At 38.3% G+C, this 16,620-nt stretch overlaps 1 protein-coding gene across 1 annotated transcript in view; it reads left to right on the top strand.

The window, feature by feature from the left end:
- LOC145397269 (chondroitinase-AC-like) overlaps positions 1–16,620 on the top strand; it is a 147,750-nt gene that overhangs the window by 95,697 nt on the left and 35,433 nt on the right. Inside the window, exon 10 of the mRNA XM_080270467.1 lies at positions 15,986–16,151. Within this exon, the coding sequence (XP_080126593.1) occupies positions 15,986–16,151 (166 nt within the window). The remainder of the gene's footprint in view (positions 1–15,985; positions 16,152–16,620) is intronic.

Here is a 16,620-nt window from a genome sequence, read left to right as displayed (position 1 = left end):
GGGATTGACTCCGCATTTGTGTCTCCCCACCCAGTTAACAGAGGCAACATAATAGGATCCACATCACCCTGTTATTTTATTATGTGGTTACCACCCATCGTCGTAAATGATTTCCTAGGTTACAGGGAACTTTAAAGCTTTTCACTCAACCCTGAGCCCTCGGAAGTGGAAAGAAGACTTACACAAAGTGCCAGGGAAGAAGGGAAAAATAGGAAAAGAGGAGGGCAGATACTAAAAATGAATGGTAAAGATGAATGAAGAAGTAGGCAGCACTACATTAAGTGAGTGGGTAGTGGTCACCATCACCTATTATCTGTCAGTTAAAGTTTAAACCACATTAATAGCAATAGTCAAGAATTTCAATCAGGAAATATCTGCTTGTGAATTCATACAGCATTTTTACGCCGGCACTCCCGCAACGAGAGCAAGTGTTACGTTTTGGTCAGTGTGTGTGTGTGTGTGTGTGTGTGTGTGTGTGTGTGTGTGTGAACCAAATAACTAAGTTAACATGTGATTATAACTAAACATTGTGGGAGGGTTGAGGGTCCACCTACGGGTGCTTTTGAGAACAATAGTTTACTGGCCAAGGTCACAGGACTGTGTAATGGATTGGCTTATCACTGTCAACTTAAACACATATTAACCACTTTAGACCAAACTTGGAGAAAAGACTGTTATGTAAAAATGTGGAGATCATTTCCAAACACTGATTCCTTCCGTGTTGTTTACCATAGCTGAGAGAGAGAGAGAGAGAGAGAGAGAGAGAGAGAGAGAGAGAGAGGTTTCGATTACGAATCTTATTAAATAAGCTAAAAGAAATTTTTGCTCGTGTTTGTCATAATGCAAAAAATAACTAATATCAGGCAATGTAAAGAAAAGAAATTACGTTATTATAGATACGGGCATCAGTTTTGTTTAGTTTGTATCTTAGGTGTGATGATGATTCGCATGAGGATCGAAATGTCTATTTTTCCTTGTATTTTTTCATTATTTGGCGATTCTAATATATATATATATATATATATATATATATATATATATATATATATATATATATATATATATATTGTTACATAGCCTATGATTTCATCATCCTTTGTGTAATTTTAACGCACAGTATGCTGCATGTTTGATCACGAGCGTGTTCTGCCTCAGTTCCCCCCTTCTACCGTTATAGTAGAGTAAGTCGTTCTCTCTGTTATACTTTGCGGGATTTTCAGCTCTCTGTCCCCATGGCTTCATTTGCGCGTCCCTCTTACAAGTTGTATCAGGCTCTGCTGGCCCCTATATAATGAGCTCAGTCTCTGTATCATTGCCACTTAGATCTGCTCCTCATTTTGTTCACATCTCTGTCCTCCCCTGTACAGATATTATTATTATTGTGAGTGCTCAAGAAATCTCCAAACATCTAGCAGCTGTGTGTAATTTGAGTATAACTGTTGTTGCATTTTTTCTTGTACTGTATAGCATAAGTTTAATTTGTAGGCCTAGTGAAGTTTTGTAATTCGTGTGAGTAATTCGTGTGGGGTTCTTTATGTCAGTCATTTTTGATAATAGTTTGTATCTGTAATTATTTATCTAGCATTCACTGAGTATTATCTGGTATCTCATTTTATCAGGGCTGACTTAGATAAAATTTACTCTTGCTAATTTCGTGTTAATAGAGGCTATTGCAGTTAACCATATATTTAACCTGTTTTTGCCATTACATTATCCTTATGAGTCCTGAATGTTTTGTTGTCAATTTAAGCATTAAACTTTAACTTGTAATTTTACCTAACTCTTTTGTTTTGAACCTGGAACTTTACGGGACAGTAGTGACTCTTCGTATTCTCACTTAAAGTGTACATTATCTTTCTCTGTTCCGTAACATAAATTTGGCGACCTCATATCAGGATATTCAGGATATTATCATAAGGATATTGTTTGATATTTTGTGACTGTGATATATTCATGATGGCTACTATTTCTACACTTGATGAAGCCAAAGATTTTTTGTCAAATGTGCAAACAGTGTGTGATATAAAAAACAGAACAAAGAATGAACTTAAGCTTGTTGCTCAACAATTGGGAATTGCAGTTCACTCTCATCATTCTAAAGATCAAATTGTTGGCATGATTAATAAAAGCTTGTTTAATGTAATTCCTCCAAATGAGCAAACGCAGATTGAATTAGCTAAATTACAGCTAGCTCTGCAGGAGGCTAAGGCTAAGGAGGCGGAGTCTCGTGTTAAGGAAGCAAATGCTCGTATTGAAGAGGCACAGGTACAGGCTCAGGCACAAATTGAACTTGCCAGGATTCAGGCAGACCATGAGTATCGCATGAAACAAGGTGGAACTGGATCATCTAGCTCTGATGATTTTGATGTGGCTAAAAATGTTAAACTTGTCCCTCCTTTTAATGAATCTGATTTAACAAAGTATTTTCAGTTGTTTGAGAGGGTAGCTACAGGTTTTAATTGGCCTAAGGAGTATTGGCCAGTACTCCTTCAAACTGTTCTCACCGGTAAAGCTCAAGTAACTTATGCATCTTTGCCTCAGGATCAGTCTGATAATTATGATGTAGTTAAGAGCTTGATTCTTAAGGCCTATGAGCTTGTTCCTGAAGCCTATAGAGTAAAATTTAGGACAACTTACAAGCAAGATAAGCAATCCCATGTTGAGTATGCAAAAATCAAAGAAGATCTGTTGGAGCAGTGGTTAAATTCTAAGAATGTGGATTCTGATTTTGGTAAATTTAAGCAGATGATTTTGCTGGAGGATTTCAAAAGGTGTATTAGTAAAGATGTAAGCCTATATCTTGATCAGAAAAGAATAGATAATTTGTCTGATGCTGCAGTTTTAGCTGATGAATATGTTCTCACTCACAAGAGATATTTTAGAGGAAAAAGGAAAGCTGAGAGTCAGTACGTTGCCTCTACCCAGAGTACAGGTAACAGGAAAGAGAATAAGGAAGATGTTTCTCAGGAAGTAAATACCAGCTTCACCTCTAGATTTCAGAAAAGTAAATGTACTTATTGTAGTAAGCTTGGTCATACTACGGAGAGATGTTTCAGGAGACAGCGTGATGTGAACAAAAAGGAGTCTTTAAATATTCAGTCAATTGGTCTAGTGTCCACTCTTGAGAGTTCCCAGAATTCTTTAACTGAGTTAACTGAACCTGCTTTGAGGGGTAACTTAAATTCTCATGATGGAGCTCCTCTTTTGAGCAGTAACGTGGGTGACACTCTCAAGAGTTCATGTGCTAATTTCCTGTCTGATGGTTTTGTCAATCCTCTGGACAGTAATGACAGGAAATCAGTTAAAATATATCGTGATACAGGTGCTTGCCAATCCCTTATGCTGACCAGTGTTCTAGGCTCTAATGTTAATTCCTCTGATGAAACTGTAATCTTACAAGGTGTAGGGAATAATTACTTCTCTGTCCCTCTGTGCAGAGTGAATTTAGAGTCTGGTTTTGTTAATGGTTCTGTTATGGTTGGGTTGGTTGAGACACTCCTAATGTCAGGTGTAACTTTCTTACTTGGAAATGATATTGGTGGCAGTCAAGTGTGTCCAGCTCCTCAGTTGTCAAGTGAGCCAGTGGCTGCGACCCAGGATTGTGATGTCCCTGATGTGTTCCCTGCATGTGCTGTCACTAGGGCTAAGTCTAAAGTTACTGGTGATTTAGAGTATAATGATGATGATGATGTTATCCTAGCTGACACTTTTCTTGCTAATTTGGACCACTCACCAGATGAGGCAGTACCCCGTAGTGTTGATAATTTGTCTCGTCAAGAGTTGGTTGAGTTGCAGGTTGCTGACCCTGAGTTCAAAGGTCTAGCTAACTCTGCTTACAGTGAAGAAGAGTCAGCCGGTGCTTCTACTTGTTATTATGTAAGTCAGGAGTACTTATGAGGAAGTGGAGACCCCCAACAGCATCAGCCGACTGTGAATGGGAGGTTGTACATCAAGTTGTCATCCCTCGTGTTTGTAGGCAGGATATCATTAGAGTGGCTCATGATTCCAAGTTTGGCAGGACACCTTGGAGTGAGGAAGACTGTGGCACGCATTTTGAAACACTTCTACTGGCCAGGTATCTTCAGGGATGTTTCCTGGTATTGTAAGTCTTGTCACACCTGTCAAGTTGTGGGGAAGTGTAATCAGACCGAAAGGTTGCACCTCTAGTTCCCATTCCTCCTTTTGAGGCGCCTTTCACCCGTGTGTTGGTGGATATTGTGGGCCCTCTTCCTAAGACTTCTTCAGGATTTTCTTATGTGTTGACCATGATTGATATGGCTACTCGTTATCCTGAAGCCATTCCACTTAGAAATATCTCAGCAAAGAACGTGGTTAAGGAAATGCTAGGGTTCTTCACAAAGTTTGGTCTGCCTAAGGAGGTACAGTCAGACCGGGGAAGTAATTTCATGTCGAATGTTTTCAAGCAGTCTCTGAAAGAGTTGGGCATCTCCCAGATCACGTCATCAGCTTACCATCCCCAGACCCAAGGAGCGTTGGAGAGATATCATCAAACACTCAAATTGATGCTCAAGAAATACTGTTTGGAACATCAGAAAGACTGGGATAAAGGTCTTCCATTCGTCGTATTTGCCGCAAGAGAATCTCCAAATGAATCACTGGGCTTCTCACCTTTTGAACTACTGTTTGGCCATGAAGTAAGAGGACCCCTTAAGTTACTCAAGGAATGCTGGCTGTCGGAGGAAGATGACGTCAACCTGCTGGAGTATGTGATGAAGTTCAAAGAACGGCTGTCCACTGCTTTACAGCTGGCGAGAGAGAATTTAGGAGCTGCTCAGGGAGAAGATGAAGACTTGGTATGATAAGAAGTCCAGGTTACGCCACTTTCAGCCAGGAGATCAGGTTTTGATTCTGCTACCAGTTCATGGGCAACCTCTTCAAGCCAAGTTTAGTGGCCCTTATTTCGTGGAGAAGAAACTCAGTGATGTCAACTATGTCATCGCCACACCAGATCGTAGAAAGAGCAAGCAACTATGTCACATCAACATGCTAAAGTTATATCACAAGCGGGACGAAAATAATCCAGTCTGCACTGTAGCTGTTCCACCCGAGTCTACAAGTGAAGTTCTCCCATGCAGCATGAGCCTGAGTGATAGTTTGGGGAAGAATCCTGATATCATGAATGATCTCCAGACTAAGCTTTCTCATCTACCACCCAGGAAAGGCAGGAGTTTTCGGCATTACTGCAGGAGTACCCGCAAGTGTTCCGTGCTACTCCAGGAAGAACCACTGTGTTGATGCATGATGTCGATGTTGGAGACGCAAAGCCAATTAAATTGCCTCCTTACCGTGTGAACCCAGTGAAAGTTCCTCTCATCCAGAAGGAGCTTGGCTACCTGTTGGACCACAAGATGATTGAGCCCTGTCAGAGCAGGTGGAATTCTCCTGTCACTCTAGTCCCTAAGCCAGGTGGGTCACAGAGGCTTTGCATTGACTACAGACGTGTTAATCAGATAACCAAAACAGACACTTACCCTCTCCCTCGTGTGGAAGATTGCATAGACAAGATCGGAAAGGCTAGGTACATAAGTAAGTTTGATTTGTTAAAGGGATACTGGCAAGTACCTGTGACTGAACGTGCTAGGGAGATCTCATGTTTTGTAACATTAGGAAAGACATTTGCATATTCTGTAATGCCATGTACAGATTGTTTTAGAGTAATAAGAAATTTCCTTTGTAAATTTCTTTTTTCTTTGTGGGGAGGTGTTACATAGCCTATGATTTCATCATCCTTTGTGTAATTTTAACGCACAGTATGCTGCATGTTTGATCACGAGCGTGTTCTGCCTCAGTTCCCCCCTTCTACCGTTATAGTAGAGTAAGTCGTTCTCTCTGTTATACTTTGCGGGATTTTCAGCTCTCTGTCCCCATGGCTTCATTTGCGCGTCCCTCTTACAAGTTGTATCAGGCTCTGCTGGCCCCTATATAATGAGCTCAGTCTCTGTATCATTGCCACTTAGATCTGCTCCTCATTTTGTTCACATCTCTGTCCTCCCCTGTACAGATATTATTATTATTGTGAGTGCTCAAGAAATCTCCAAACATCTAGCAGCTGTGTGTAATTTGAGTATAACTGTTGTTGCATTTTTTCTTGTACTGTATAGCATAAGTTTAATTTGTAGGCCTAGTGAAGTTTTCGTAATTCGTGTGGGGTTCTTTCATTTTTGATAATAGTTTGTATCTGTAATTATTTATCTAGCATTCACTGAGTATTATCTGGTATCTCATTTTTTCAGGGCTGACTTAGATAAAATTTACTCTTGCTAATTTCGTGTTAATAGAGGCTATTGCAGTTAACCATATATTTAACCTGTTTTTGCCATTACATTATCCTTATGAGTCCTGAATGTTTTGTTGTTAATTTAAGCATTAAACTTTAACTTGTAATTTTACCTAACTCTTTTGTTTTGAACCTGGAACTTTACGGGACAGTAGTGACTCTTCGTATTCTCACTTAAAGTGTACATTATCTTTCTCTGTTCCCGTAACAATATATATATATATATATATATATATATATATATATATATATATATATATATATATATATATATATATATATATATATATATATATATATATTGTTACATAGCCTATGATTTCATCATCCCATGTATAATTCTAACTTATGATACAGTTTTGTTCATGATTGCATCATCCTTTGTATGATCCTAATGTACAGTATGCTGCATGTTTGTTCACGATTCGCCACGTGGCTTCCATAGTGACCAGGCTTGCGTGTTCTACCTCACTTCCCCCTTCTCCCCCTTATAGTAGAGTAAGTCGTTCTTTCTGTTGTTCAGAGCAGGATTGTCAACTCTTTGTCTCCTATGCCTTCATTTGCGCGTCCTTCTTACAAGTTGAATCAAGCTCTGCCGGCCCCCTATATAATGAGCTCAGTCTCTGTATTAGTTGCCACTTAGATCTACTCCTCATTCTGTTCACATCTCTGTCCTCCCCTGTACAGTATATTATTATTTTTGTGAGTGCTCAGAAAGTCTCCAGCCATCTAGCTGCTGTATAATTTGAGTATAACCATTTTTCTTGTACTGTATACCCTAAGGCGTTAATTCGTGAGCCTGGTAGAGTTTTTGTGATTCATATTGGTTCCATACTGTCAGCCAGTATTAGTAATAGTTTGTATCTGCAATAATGTTATAGGCCTATCTTGCTATAACTGAGCATTATCCGATTCTCTCATTTTATCAGGGCTGACTTAGATAAATTTGTTCTTGCTAAATTCGTGTTAATAGAGGCTATTGCAGTTAACCATATATGTAACCTGTTTTGCCATTACATTATCCTTATGAGTCCTGAATGTTTAGTTGTTAGTTTGAGCATTAAACTTTAACTTGTAATTTTACCTAAGTCTTTTGTTTTGAACCTGGAACTTTGCGGGACAGTAGTGATTTTAGTATTCTCACTTGAAGTGTTCATTATCTCTCGCTGTTCCGTAACAATATATATATATATATATATATATATATATATATATATATATATATATATATATATATATATATATATATATATATATATTAGACCGGGTCATAAGATCAAAAAGAAAGTTCAGTTTTCTTTTTATAACGGAGGGGAAAACTTGTTCCTATACAAAGGCAAGAGAACTGCACAATATTATATCCGTATAATGTCAGCAAGAGGTGGCGCCTGGACAGTTTATTATGCAGCCCTTAGCTAGCACATTGACCGTGCACTACCCAGAACCCACCACGAGATGGTGGGCCAGATATACTGTACTCTGCTTTGAAATCCTTCTTTGATTCGAATGCTGGCATTATTTTTCTTGATTTGAGTATGTTTCTTATATACCCATTTCTGTTTCTGCAACCATAAACTTTTGCAGATGCTTCAATCACCAGCTTTACTGTGCATTCCACTGACTGAGGATACTTTGGACAATGTCTTTCCACAAGTTCAGGACTCTCAACCAAACCATGTAGTTCAACATCAGTCAAATTCTTGAGGAGTGGTGGATCTGTAATATCCACCACATCCCAGCTGATCATTTGAGTATAATGATCTGCCCCCAAATTTATCTCTGGTACTATGAATTGTCTTTTTTCTTGTCTCGGGTTGTTTCTTGCTGCTAGAATTTCCTTCACGGCATCTCGTCTGATGTCAGTATCTTCATCAAATGCCATGCACAAAAGCACGTTTTCCGGATGGTCATAGCAAGAATTTTTTTGAATAACCTGGGAAGCAACCTTATATGTTCCCAAGCATTCAACTTTCATGTATTTGATATTGGTAACAGCACTGAACAGATGTTTTGGGCCATTGACACAGGAAGGATTTTCTTAATCTCAGACCAGGTCGGAATGTATACAGTCATCAAATATTTGGCTGATATTGTCAATAGTTTGGAAGGAAGAGGTACTGAACAATACAGTCTCAAAATTCTTGTACATGCTGTATGCCATTCTGAACGTGCTAAAGGGCCTGCTTCAACTGAAGAGAATGATGCAGGAAATTTTTCAGATGACACTGCATACCCTATAGTCAGGATATATTTTTGATCACTACTTAAATCTAGCCCTGAATAGGTCGTATGAAACTTCTTCGCATCATCTACTGGGATTGGTTCAAAAATTGCCACAGAGAGGTTACTAACTGTTTCTCCTATCTTCTTCCCAGTCTTTCCTTTGAATGCTGTGGGCCCTGAGGTTTCACCATCCAAATGTTTAAATATTTGCCGAAATGGAAGCTCATTGAGGTGTAGCAAACATATAAACCACTGCAAAGGACGATTAAGAAAGTCTTCAGTCAATTTTATTGCTACGACTTTTGTCCCTGTGTTAACAGGTGTACCATCACACCCTATTGCAACAAGCATCTCAGTCTTCAGCCCAAAGTTCATCAAACACTCAGAAATAGCAGCTGCTGTTCCCTCATCAGGAGTTACATGATTAAGGTGTTCAGAGCCTGGCTCTTTAACTAATGAAATGTGTTCTTCAAATTTGCTTTACTTGGTCAATGGACAGACAACCATTTTTATCTTTTCTCTCTTCCAGTGTTAATGTTTTGGCTTCTTGTCCATCAAAATACAGTGCTATTATGTCTTCCTTTTCTATATGCTGAAGTCTTTCTCTGCCTGATTTTCTGACACATCTTACTTTTGACTTGTCTATAACTAATTCTTGTATTCGGGTGAAACAAGTCCAGCACCCACCAGAGCGGAAGTGGCAATTGAAGCGGCACCTCTGTCTCTCACACCAAATCGATCAGCTTCTCTTGCAACCAGTTCACAGTTGATTCGCTTTTATATATATATATATATATATATATATATATATATATATATATATATATATATATATATAACAGAATGGAGGAAGGAAAAACAAATGGGTAAAACAAAAAAAATCCATACACCAGATTACTGGTGTCCTCTGTTCATAAAATATCTGTAGCAGTTAGACTTCAACAGTTGTGGGTTGAAATTTGGAGGAAAACAACTCTGGGGAAGCGAGTTCCAGAGAGATGCAGTTCGGGGAATGAAAGAATTCTGATAGGCAGAAGTTCTGCAATATGGTTGAGTGACATTCCAGTCATGAGCGCTACCAGATGCCCGTGTAGCACGAGGGAAGGCATGGAGAGGTGGCACCATGGACGCAACTTCGTCTGAGCATTTGCCCAAAAAATATCTGTAAAATAATGCAAGGGAGGCAACATTCCTTCTTACTTGCAGGGGAGGTAGTTTATATGTAATGGCAGGGTTGTTAATGATTCTAACAGCTTTATTCTGAATTTTGTCTAGTTGTCTTAATGCAACCTCTCCACAACCATTCCACAAGGATGAGCAATATTCAAGCTGAAAGCGCACATGACTCTTATAAATTACAGCCAACTGCTCATCGGTGAAGAAGTTACGGACTCTGTACAATAATCCAAGTTTCATTGAGACGGTTTTAGCAAGTGATCTGACATGAGATGTCCAGCTGAGGGCACTGTTAAGTGAGACACCAAGAATTTCAATACTTTTGGAGATGGGAATATTAGTAGCACTGAAGGTAATGTACGAATCTGGCAATATCTGTCTATTAGTAAACTGTCTATATTTAGTTTTACTAGCATTAAAAGAGACAAGATTGTTTTGTCCCCATTCGCTGATTGTAGATAGATCTTGATTTATGGAGATGGCTGTACTGAGTTGAGAGGTAGAGATATTAGACTTTGTAAATGGATGTCTGAGTGTGAATGAACTATGTAGTGTTGAGTCATCTGCATATGAGTGAATGGGATTGTGAGTGACAGATAAGAGATCATTAATATGAATCAGAAATAGGGTTGGCGCCAGAACTGATCTCTGCGGCACGCCGGCGTTAATTGAGTGGAAATTCGAATATACATCATCTTCTTTTACTCTTATTTTCCTGTCACTAAGATAAGAAGAAATCAAAGGAACAAAAGACGTTAGTCCATAGCAAGGGAGTTTGGACAGCAGGGAACAGTGCCATACTCTGTCGAAAGCTTTAGAGATATCAAGAGCTACTGCATGAGTTTCTCCAAAAAGATCAATTGATTGATGGATGGTATGAGTTAAGAGATTGAGTATGTCAATGGTGGATCTTTCGTGGCGAAAACCGTATTGTCTATCACTAATTAAGTTGTTGGATTCAAGATGTTTAACAATATGCTTATTAATTAAAGTTTCAAATACCTTACCAAGAGAAGATGTGACAGCTATTGGTCTGTAATTGGAGGGGTCAGACGAACTCCCTTTCTTCGGAACTGGGTGGATATTGGCTTCTTTCCATGAATTTGGGAATAAAGAAGTACGTATGCATAGTCTGAATAATTTGGCTAGGACAGAGGCAAGTTCAGGGGAACACTTTTTCAAAACAATTGGCGGAATTCCATCTGGGCCTGGGGCTTTGTTGGTAGGTAAATTGTCTAGGATGGATTTTACGTATCTTGTCTGTATTTTAAGTGGGGCAATTTCGGGAGAGTCAAGTTCCAGTACTGAGACATTCTGGCTGGTATCATCTATGATAGAATTTCTGGCAAAGGTACTAGCAAAGATATCTGCTTTCCCACGTGGGTCATTTGTAATATTGCCATCTGAAGATTTTAGTGGGGGAATGGAAGATGACTTGTTAAAGTTATTATTGAAAGAATTAAGAGTTGACCAGAATATTCTATTGTCATTAGGGTTGTTAAGTAGTTTTGATGATTGCTTTTGAAGAAAGTTTGATTTAGATAGATTTAATACAGCTTTTGTATGATTTCTAGCAATTTTAAATTGGGAGAGTGATTCTGATGTTTTTGATTTTAAGTAATAGTTATATGCTAATGACACTTGGGCTGTTGCTCTGGCACAATTGCCGTCAAACCATTTTGGAGAGTTTCATCTTTTAGTGAATTGTTGACTTCCATATCTTACTTTTTTCCTCTTTTTTCTTTCTTTTCTGCACTCTGACAATATGTTTCATCTGTACCATCATTTTCCAATATCATCAGTATCACTTACTTCCTCCATCCCACGTTGACCTTTCTGACAAATAAAATTGCAAATTTTCACTTTGTAGTTCTCTGCATCCCTTTTTCTTATTCCTCGTTGTAGCAGGATTTTTGTTTCTTTTGTAACCACATTTCCAATGTACTTCTGTCTATTTCCTTTTTGATCTGAAAGGAACTCTCTTTCATTTACTGGCATCTTTCTTTTCTTTGAACACTTACACTCTTCGAAGGATTTACATTTGAAACAGGAGACATCAAATAGCTCCTTCTGCATATGAGTTTTATAGTTTTCAAGCTGTTTGTTGTTGCAGTCTTTCCCCTTATTATTCACTAGGGTCTTGTACTTAGAATAGTCGTCCAAAACCAGCTGTGTAATTCTTGTTAGGTGAACACAAGGAGCTGAAGCTTTTTCCCAGACACTCAAGTTCTGATCCAAGATCCTTCACTGTTTCCTTCACTGACACTTTTGATTTTTTTTTTTTTTTTTTTTTCAGAAAAAAAGGTCCCTTTCCACATCCCACCTTGTTGTAAGTTGCTTGTAACCAATAGTTTTTAAAGTGCTAAAAGTATGAGTTAAGGCAGACCGAGTAGTGTGAGCCATACTTGTAGTTCTCCAAGATATTTAGCTATGAAGCATTATTACCCGAAAATGAATATATATATATATATATATATATATATATATATATATATATATATATATATATATATATATATATATATATATATATATATATATATATATATATATGAGAGCAAAGAATAGATGATAAAAAAAAAAGAAAAAAAGAAATACAAGGTCTGACCTATCAGACTTGTACGACGGCACTGAAGCGCCAGATTCAGTTAATGGCGCGATATTGATGAGGCAGGCACCATATTTATGTGAACATAGATTACACCAAAATATTGCATACATGATACTTTCATTATCGATCAACTTTTCTTTGGTATTACATTTTAAAATTCACAAGTTGGATTTTCCGACCTGGTCTAAGATATATATATATATATATATATATATATATATATATATATATATATATATATATATATTTATATATATATATATATATATACTGTATGTATATATATATATATATATATATACTGTATGTATATATATATATATATATATATATATATATATATATATATATATATATATATATATATATATATATATATATATATAAGCTGTACATCTAACCCTGTCCACTCGTATGCTGATGACTCCACCCTTCACATTTCCATTCGGTTCCCACAACGTCCATCCCAGCAGTTACTTCAACAAACAAGGGATGAGGCTATGGCACACCTAATGTCTGACTTGGCTCGTATCTCTGACTGGGGTAAAAATAATCTTGTTGTTTTTAATGCATCTAAGATTCAGTTTTTACACCTATCAACCCGACAGAATCTTCCACAGGAGTACCCACTAATGTTTAATAATATCCAGCTCAATCCAGCATCATTCTTGAACATGCTTGGGGTTTCATTCACTCGGGATTTATCTTGGAAAGATCATATTCTATCTCTGGTAAAATCTGCTTCCAAGAGAATAGGTGTGCTAAGCCGACTCCATACCTTCTTTACTCCTGCACAGTTGTTGACTTTATACACGGGATTTATTCTCCCCTGTATGGAGTACAACTCTCATTGTGGGGAGGCTCCCAACATACAGCTCTTCTTAATAGGGTGGAGTCAAAGGCATTTCGTTTCATTAACTCTCCTTCTCTTACCTACTCCCTTCAACCTCTGTCTCTTCGTCTCACTGTTGCATCTTTATCTCTTTTCTATCGCTACTTCCATGGCCATTGCTCCTCTGAACTGTCTGCTTGCATCCCTCCATCTCTGGATGTGAATGGGGATGTGATAGGAAGCGTTAGGAGAAACACACTGAGGTGGTTTGGCCATATGGAGAGGATGGAGAGCGAGACTAACGAGGAGAGTGTATGTGAGTGAGGTGGAGGGGAAGAGAGGGAGGGGTAGGCCAAGGATGAGATGGAGGGATGGAGTGGAGAGGTATATGAGAGAGGGGGGTGCGAGCTTGGAGCAGGGCAGTGAAATGACGAAGAACAAGGCGACATGGAGGGGATATGTTTGTGGCCACCCCTTACGGGATTAAGGCGTCTGGCAATAGATAGATTCTCATTTAACCAGTCAAAATCATCTAATTAATTTAGCTAGAATATATATATATATATATATATATATATATATATATATATATATATATATATATATATATATATATATACATATACTTATTTATTTATATGTATATATACAGAGAGAGAGAGAGAGAGAGAGAGAGAGAGAGAGAGAGAGAGAGAGAGAGAGAGAGAGAGAGAGAGAGAGAGAGAGAGAGAGAGAGAGAGAGAGAATGATAGATAATTAGATATAGATATACTGTAGATATCACTACACACAACCACTCACTTGATACGATTTTGCCTACTTCTCCCCAGGTGATTTAATTGAGTAAAAAAAGTGATACTTGCCTGATATCCAGGAAACCATTTACAACGTTGGGTGGTAACCATATTACAAAATAACTGGGTGATAAAGAGCTTACTATGGTGCCTATGTTAATTGAGTGGAGAGACGTAAATGCGGCGTTCGTCCAGCAACCAGGCATCCATACCCTTTCCCGTGCCTTGCCTTGGTGGAACTCTGTCCAAAGAGGGAACACAGTGAACTGCAAGGGATGTCCATACAGGGACGATTGTTTGTCTGCGGTTAATGAGTCTGCTTGGCCAGACAAACCGGGTTATGCACTGTTCTTTCACACGACCTAATAGACTGCATGTGGACTATTTAGGCAAATGTGTAGTGGTTGTTAACATCCAGTGTACGACACCATAATCCCTTGGAGAGACCTGTGTAATGAAAATGTTAAAGGCGGTAATTTCTGTTAGTATCTTCCGTCAGTATATTGAGGAACTTAACCCCTTCAGTCTGAGGACATAATACGGTACCTGTTTTTGTCTTGTTGCTATCACACTTTTTCCCATTAGGAAACCTGTTGCAGTGGCTGGATATAAAGGAAGACATTATCCAACTCCTGGAGTTCGCAGGTCTGCTTTTAATTGACTAAAATGATCCAAAGACATGAACAATAAACTATAAATGATGTTCTTGTGTTGAAGTGGTTATGGTCAAATCATAGGTTTACATCACCTATAACTTTTTAACCTAACTTGCCCCAAATTTGATGTTTCCTTCTTTTCTGCCTAGTTTTACCAGTAAGTTACAATAAAACTAGTATATGATGTTAGTTACTGAGAAGCATGAGAAGAAAGTAGAACCGTATTAATGCTTTGTCTGCCAATGAGCTGTGAGAACTATGCTGAAAAGGATGAGAAAAAGAAAAACTAGGCCAAGTTAAGGTAAAAAGTGTATAATGACATGACGTGAGCGATTAACCTCGAGTCACCTTTTTGAGATCAGACTCCTGCATAAGGTCGGGTCTTGTCTGCAGTTTTTTTCTTCCACCTGTTACGAATGGTTTCATGTCATTACTTCGATTAGCTTTTTACGAAGAACTGGAGATGTGGGAACATCCTGCCCTTTCCTTCCTTGCCGTTCCCTTAAAAAAAAAAAAAAGGTACATCAGTGAATCGATCGAGAAGTTCTTCGATTCCCTCACCGGGTCGCTTATTTCCGTTCTGAGTACCATTTCTACACCATTTCTTATCCAGGAAAGTCTAGGGTAGGTTAGGTTTGTTTTCCTATTATCAGGTTAGTTTAGTTTGGAAGTTTAGTTAATCTGTTAGGCTACGTTTGATTACAATAGAATAAGTTATGTCTAAGTAAAAATCATAAAAAAATGGGAGAGAAATAAATCTTGGCACGTAGTTAAAAAATGGCATGCAAATCGGAAATTCGCCGCCTAGTCATTGAAATACCCTTGTTTCTGGGAGGCACTGCCATATACATGGGACTGATCCCGAAGAGGCTCCCGAATATTTGCATGTTTTTCGCGACGTTAAAAGTCACAATAATTTGACAAAATCTAGTTTCACACTTTCGTTATCGTGCTGATCCCTTTTCGCGAGCACTGAAAGTTAATACGAAGCTGAATCTTGGTCACGATTATAGTAGATTAGTCAATTTAGCTCCCAAGATGTAATGACTGATACTGACTCCATACTTGACTCATCCATATTGTAAACACAAACAGCATACCGGCTTCCTATCTAAAACATAGACCCCTTTGGTGATGTAAACAGAACAATGGACACAGCCAAATGTAGGCTAAGTGGTATGGATGGCAGAGTTAACACGAAATGAACTTCTGAAGTAAAACATGTGACCATACGATCAGCTGACTTCCTGTTCTGGCGACCTTCCTCATATTTAATATTTCTGTCAAAACTACTCAGAATTTATCCTGACTTATAATTCTCTCCCAAATCATCCAATGTATTGTTAACGACTGGCAGGTAATTGTGAGTTTGTTGGTGATTTTGGAACCCAACAGGTAACACTGTGACGCATGTTGCGACAAGGCACAGTGTGTTGGACACGGGGAATCACCTGCTCAAGTTGGGGCGCAACACAACTGAACTGAAAGCTGCTCTCCATCGTTATAATAATGTCATTCCAGATGAGGAGTTCGTTCTTAATGGAAACAAGTACTTCTTCAAGTAAGTAATAGTACCATTTAAAGTTAAGTCTGTCACCTTCTGCTGTTTCATATTGTTTCATGATCGTCAGTATCATAAATTACAATCGATATTATCAGCATAATTCATCTCTACCGTTATCATCATCCTTATTATCACTATTACCTCCAGGAACAATATAATCCATTTCTTCCTCATTATCTTCATTATCATCGTGATCACAGATATGCTGAGGGATTCGCACACTGACGCTAAAAATGTATTGTACACACATGTTTCACACCACACAGCTTTATGAGTAACAGGCATAGTACTCTTACAGTACACAGTGGCAGGTAAAAATATAGGAATGGAATATGTACAGACAAATGTGTAATCATTGTCCCAAATGGAAGGTTTAAATTTATTTATTTATGGTTTAGGCATAAACCAGGTGGAACATTTCCTTAGGTCCAGAAGTCTTTATGTGCCTCATCCCTTAACCTCTCAG

Source organism: Coenobita brevimanus, chromosome 40 (assembly GCF_032717465.1).
Source record: "Coenobita brevimanus isolate Jiangsu-jjx chromosome 40, ASM3271746v2, whole genome shotgun sequence".
NCBI classification, from domain to species: domain Eukaryota; kingdom Metazoa; phylum Arthropoda; class Malacostraca; order Decapoda; family Coenobitidae; genus Coenobita; species Coenobita brevimanus.
This window is presented reverse-complemented; position numbering and strand designations above follow the sequence as displayed.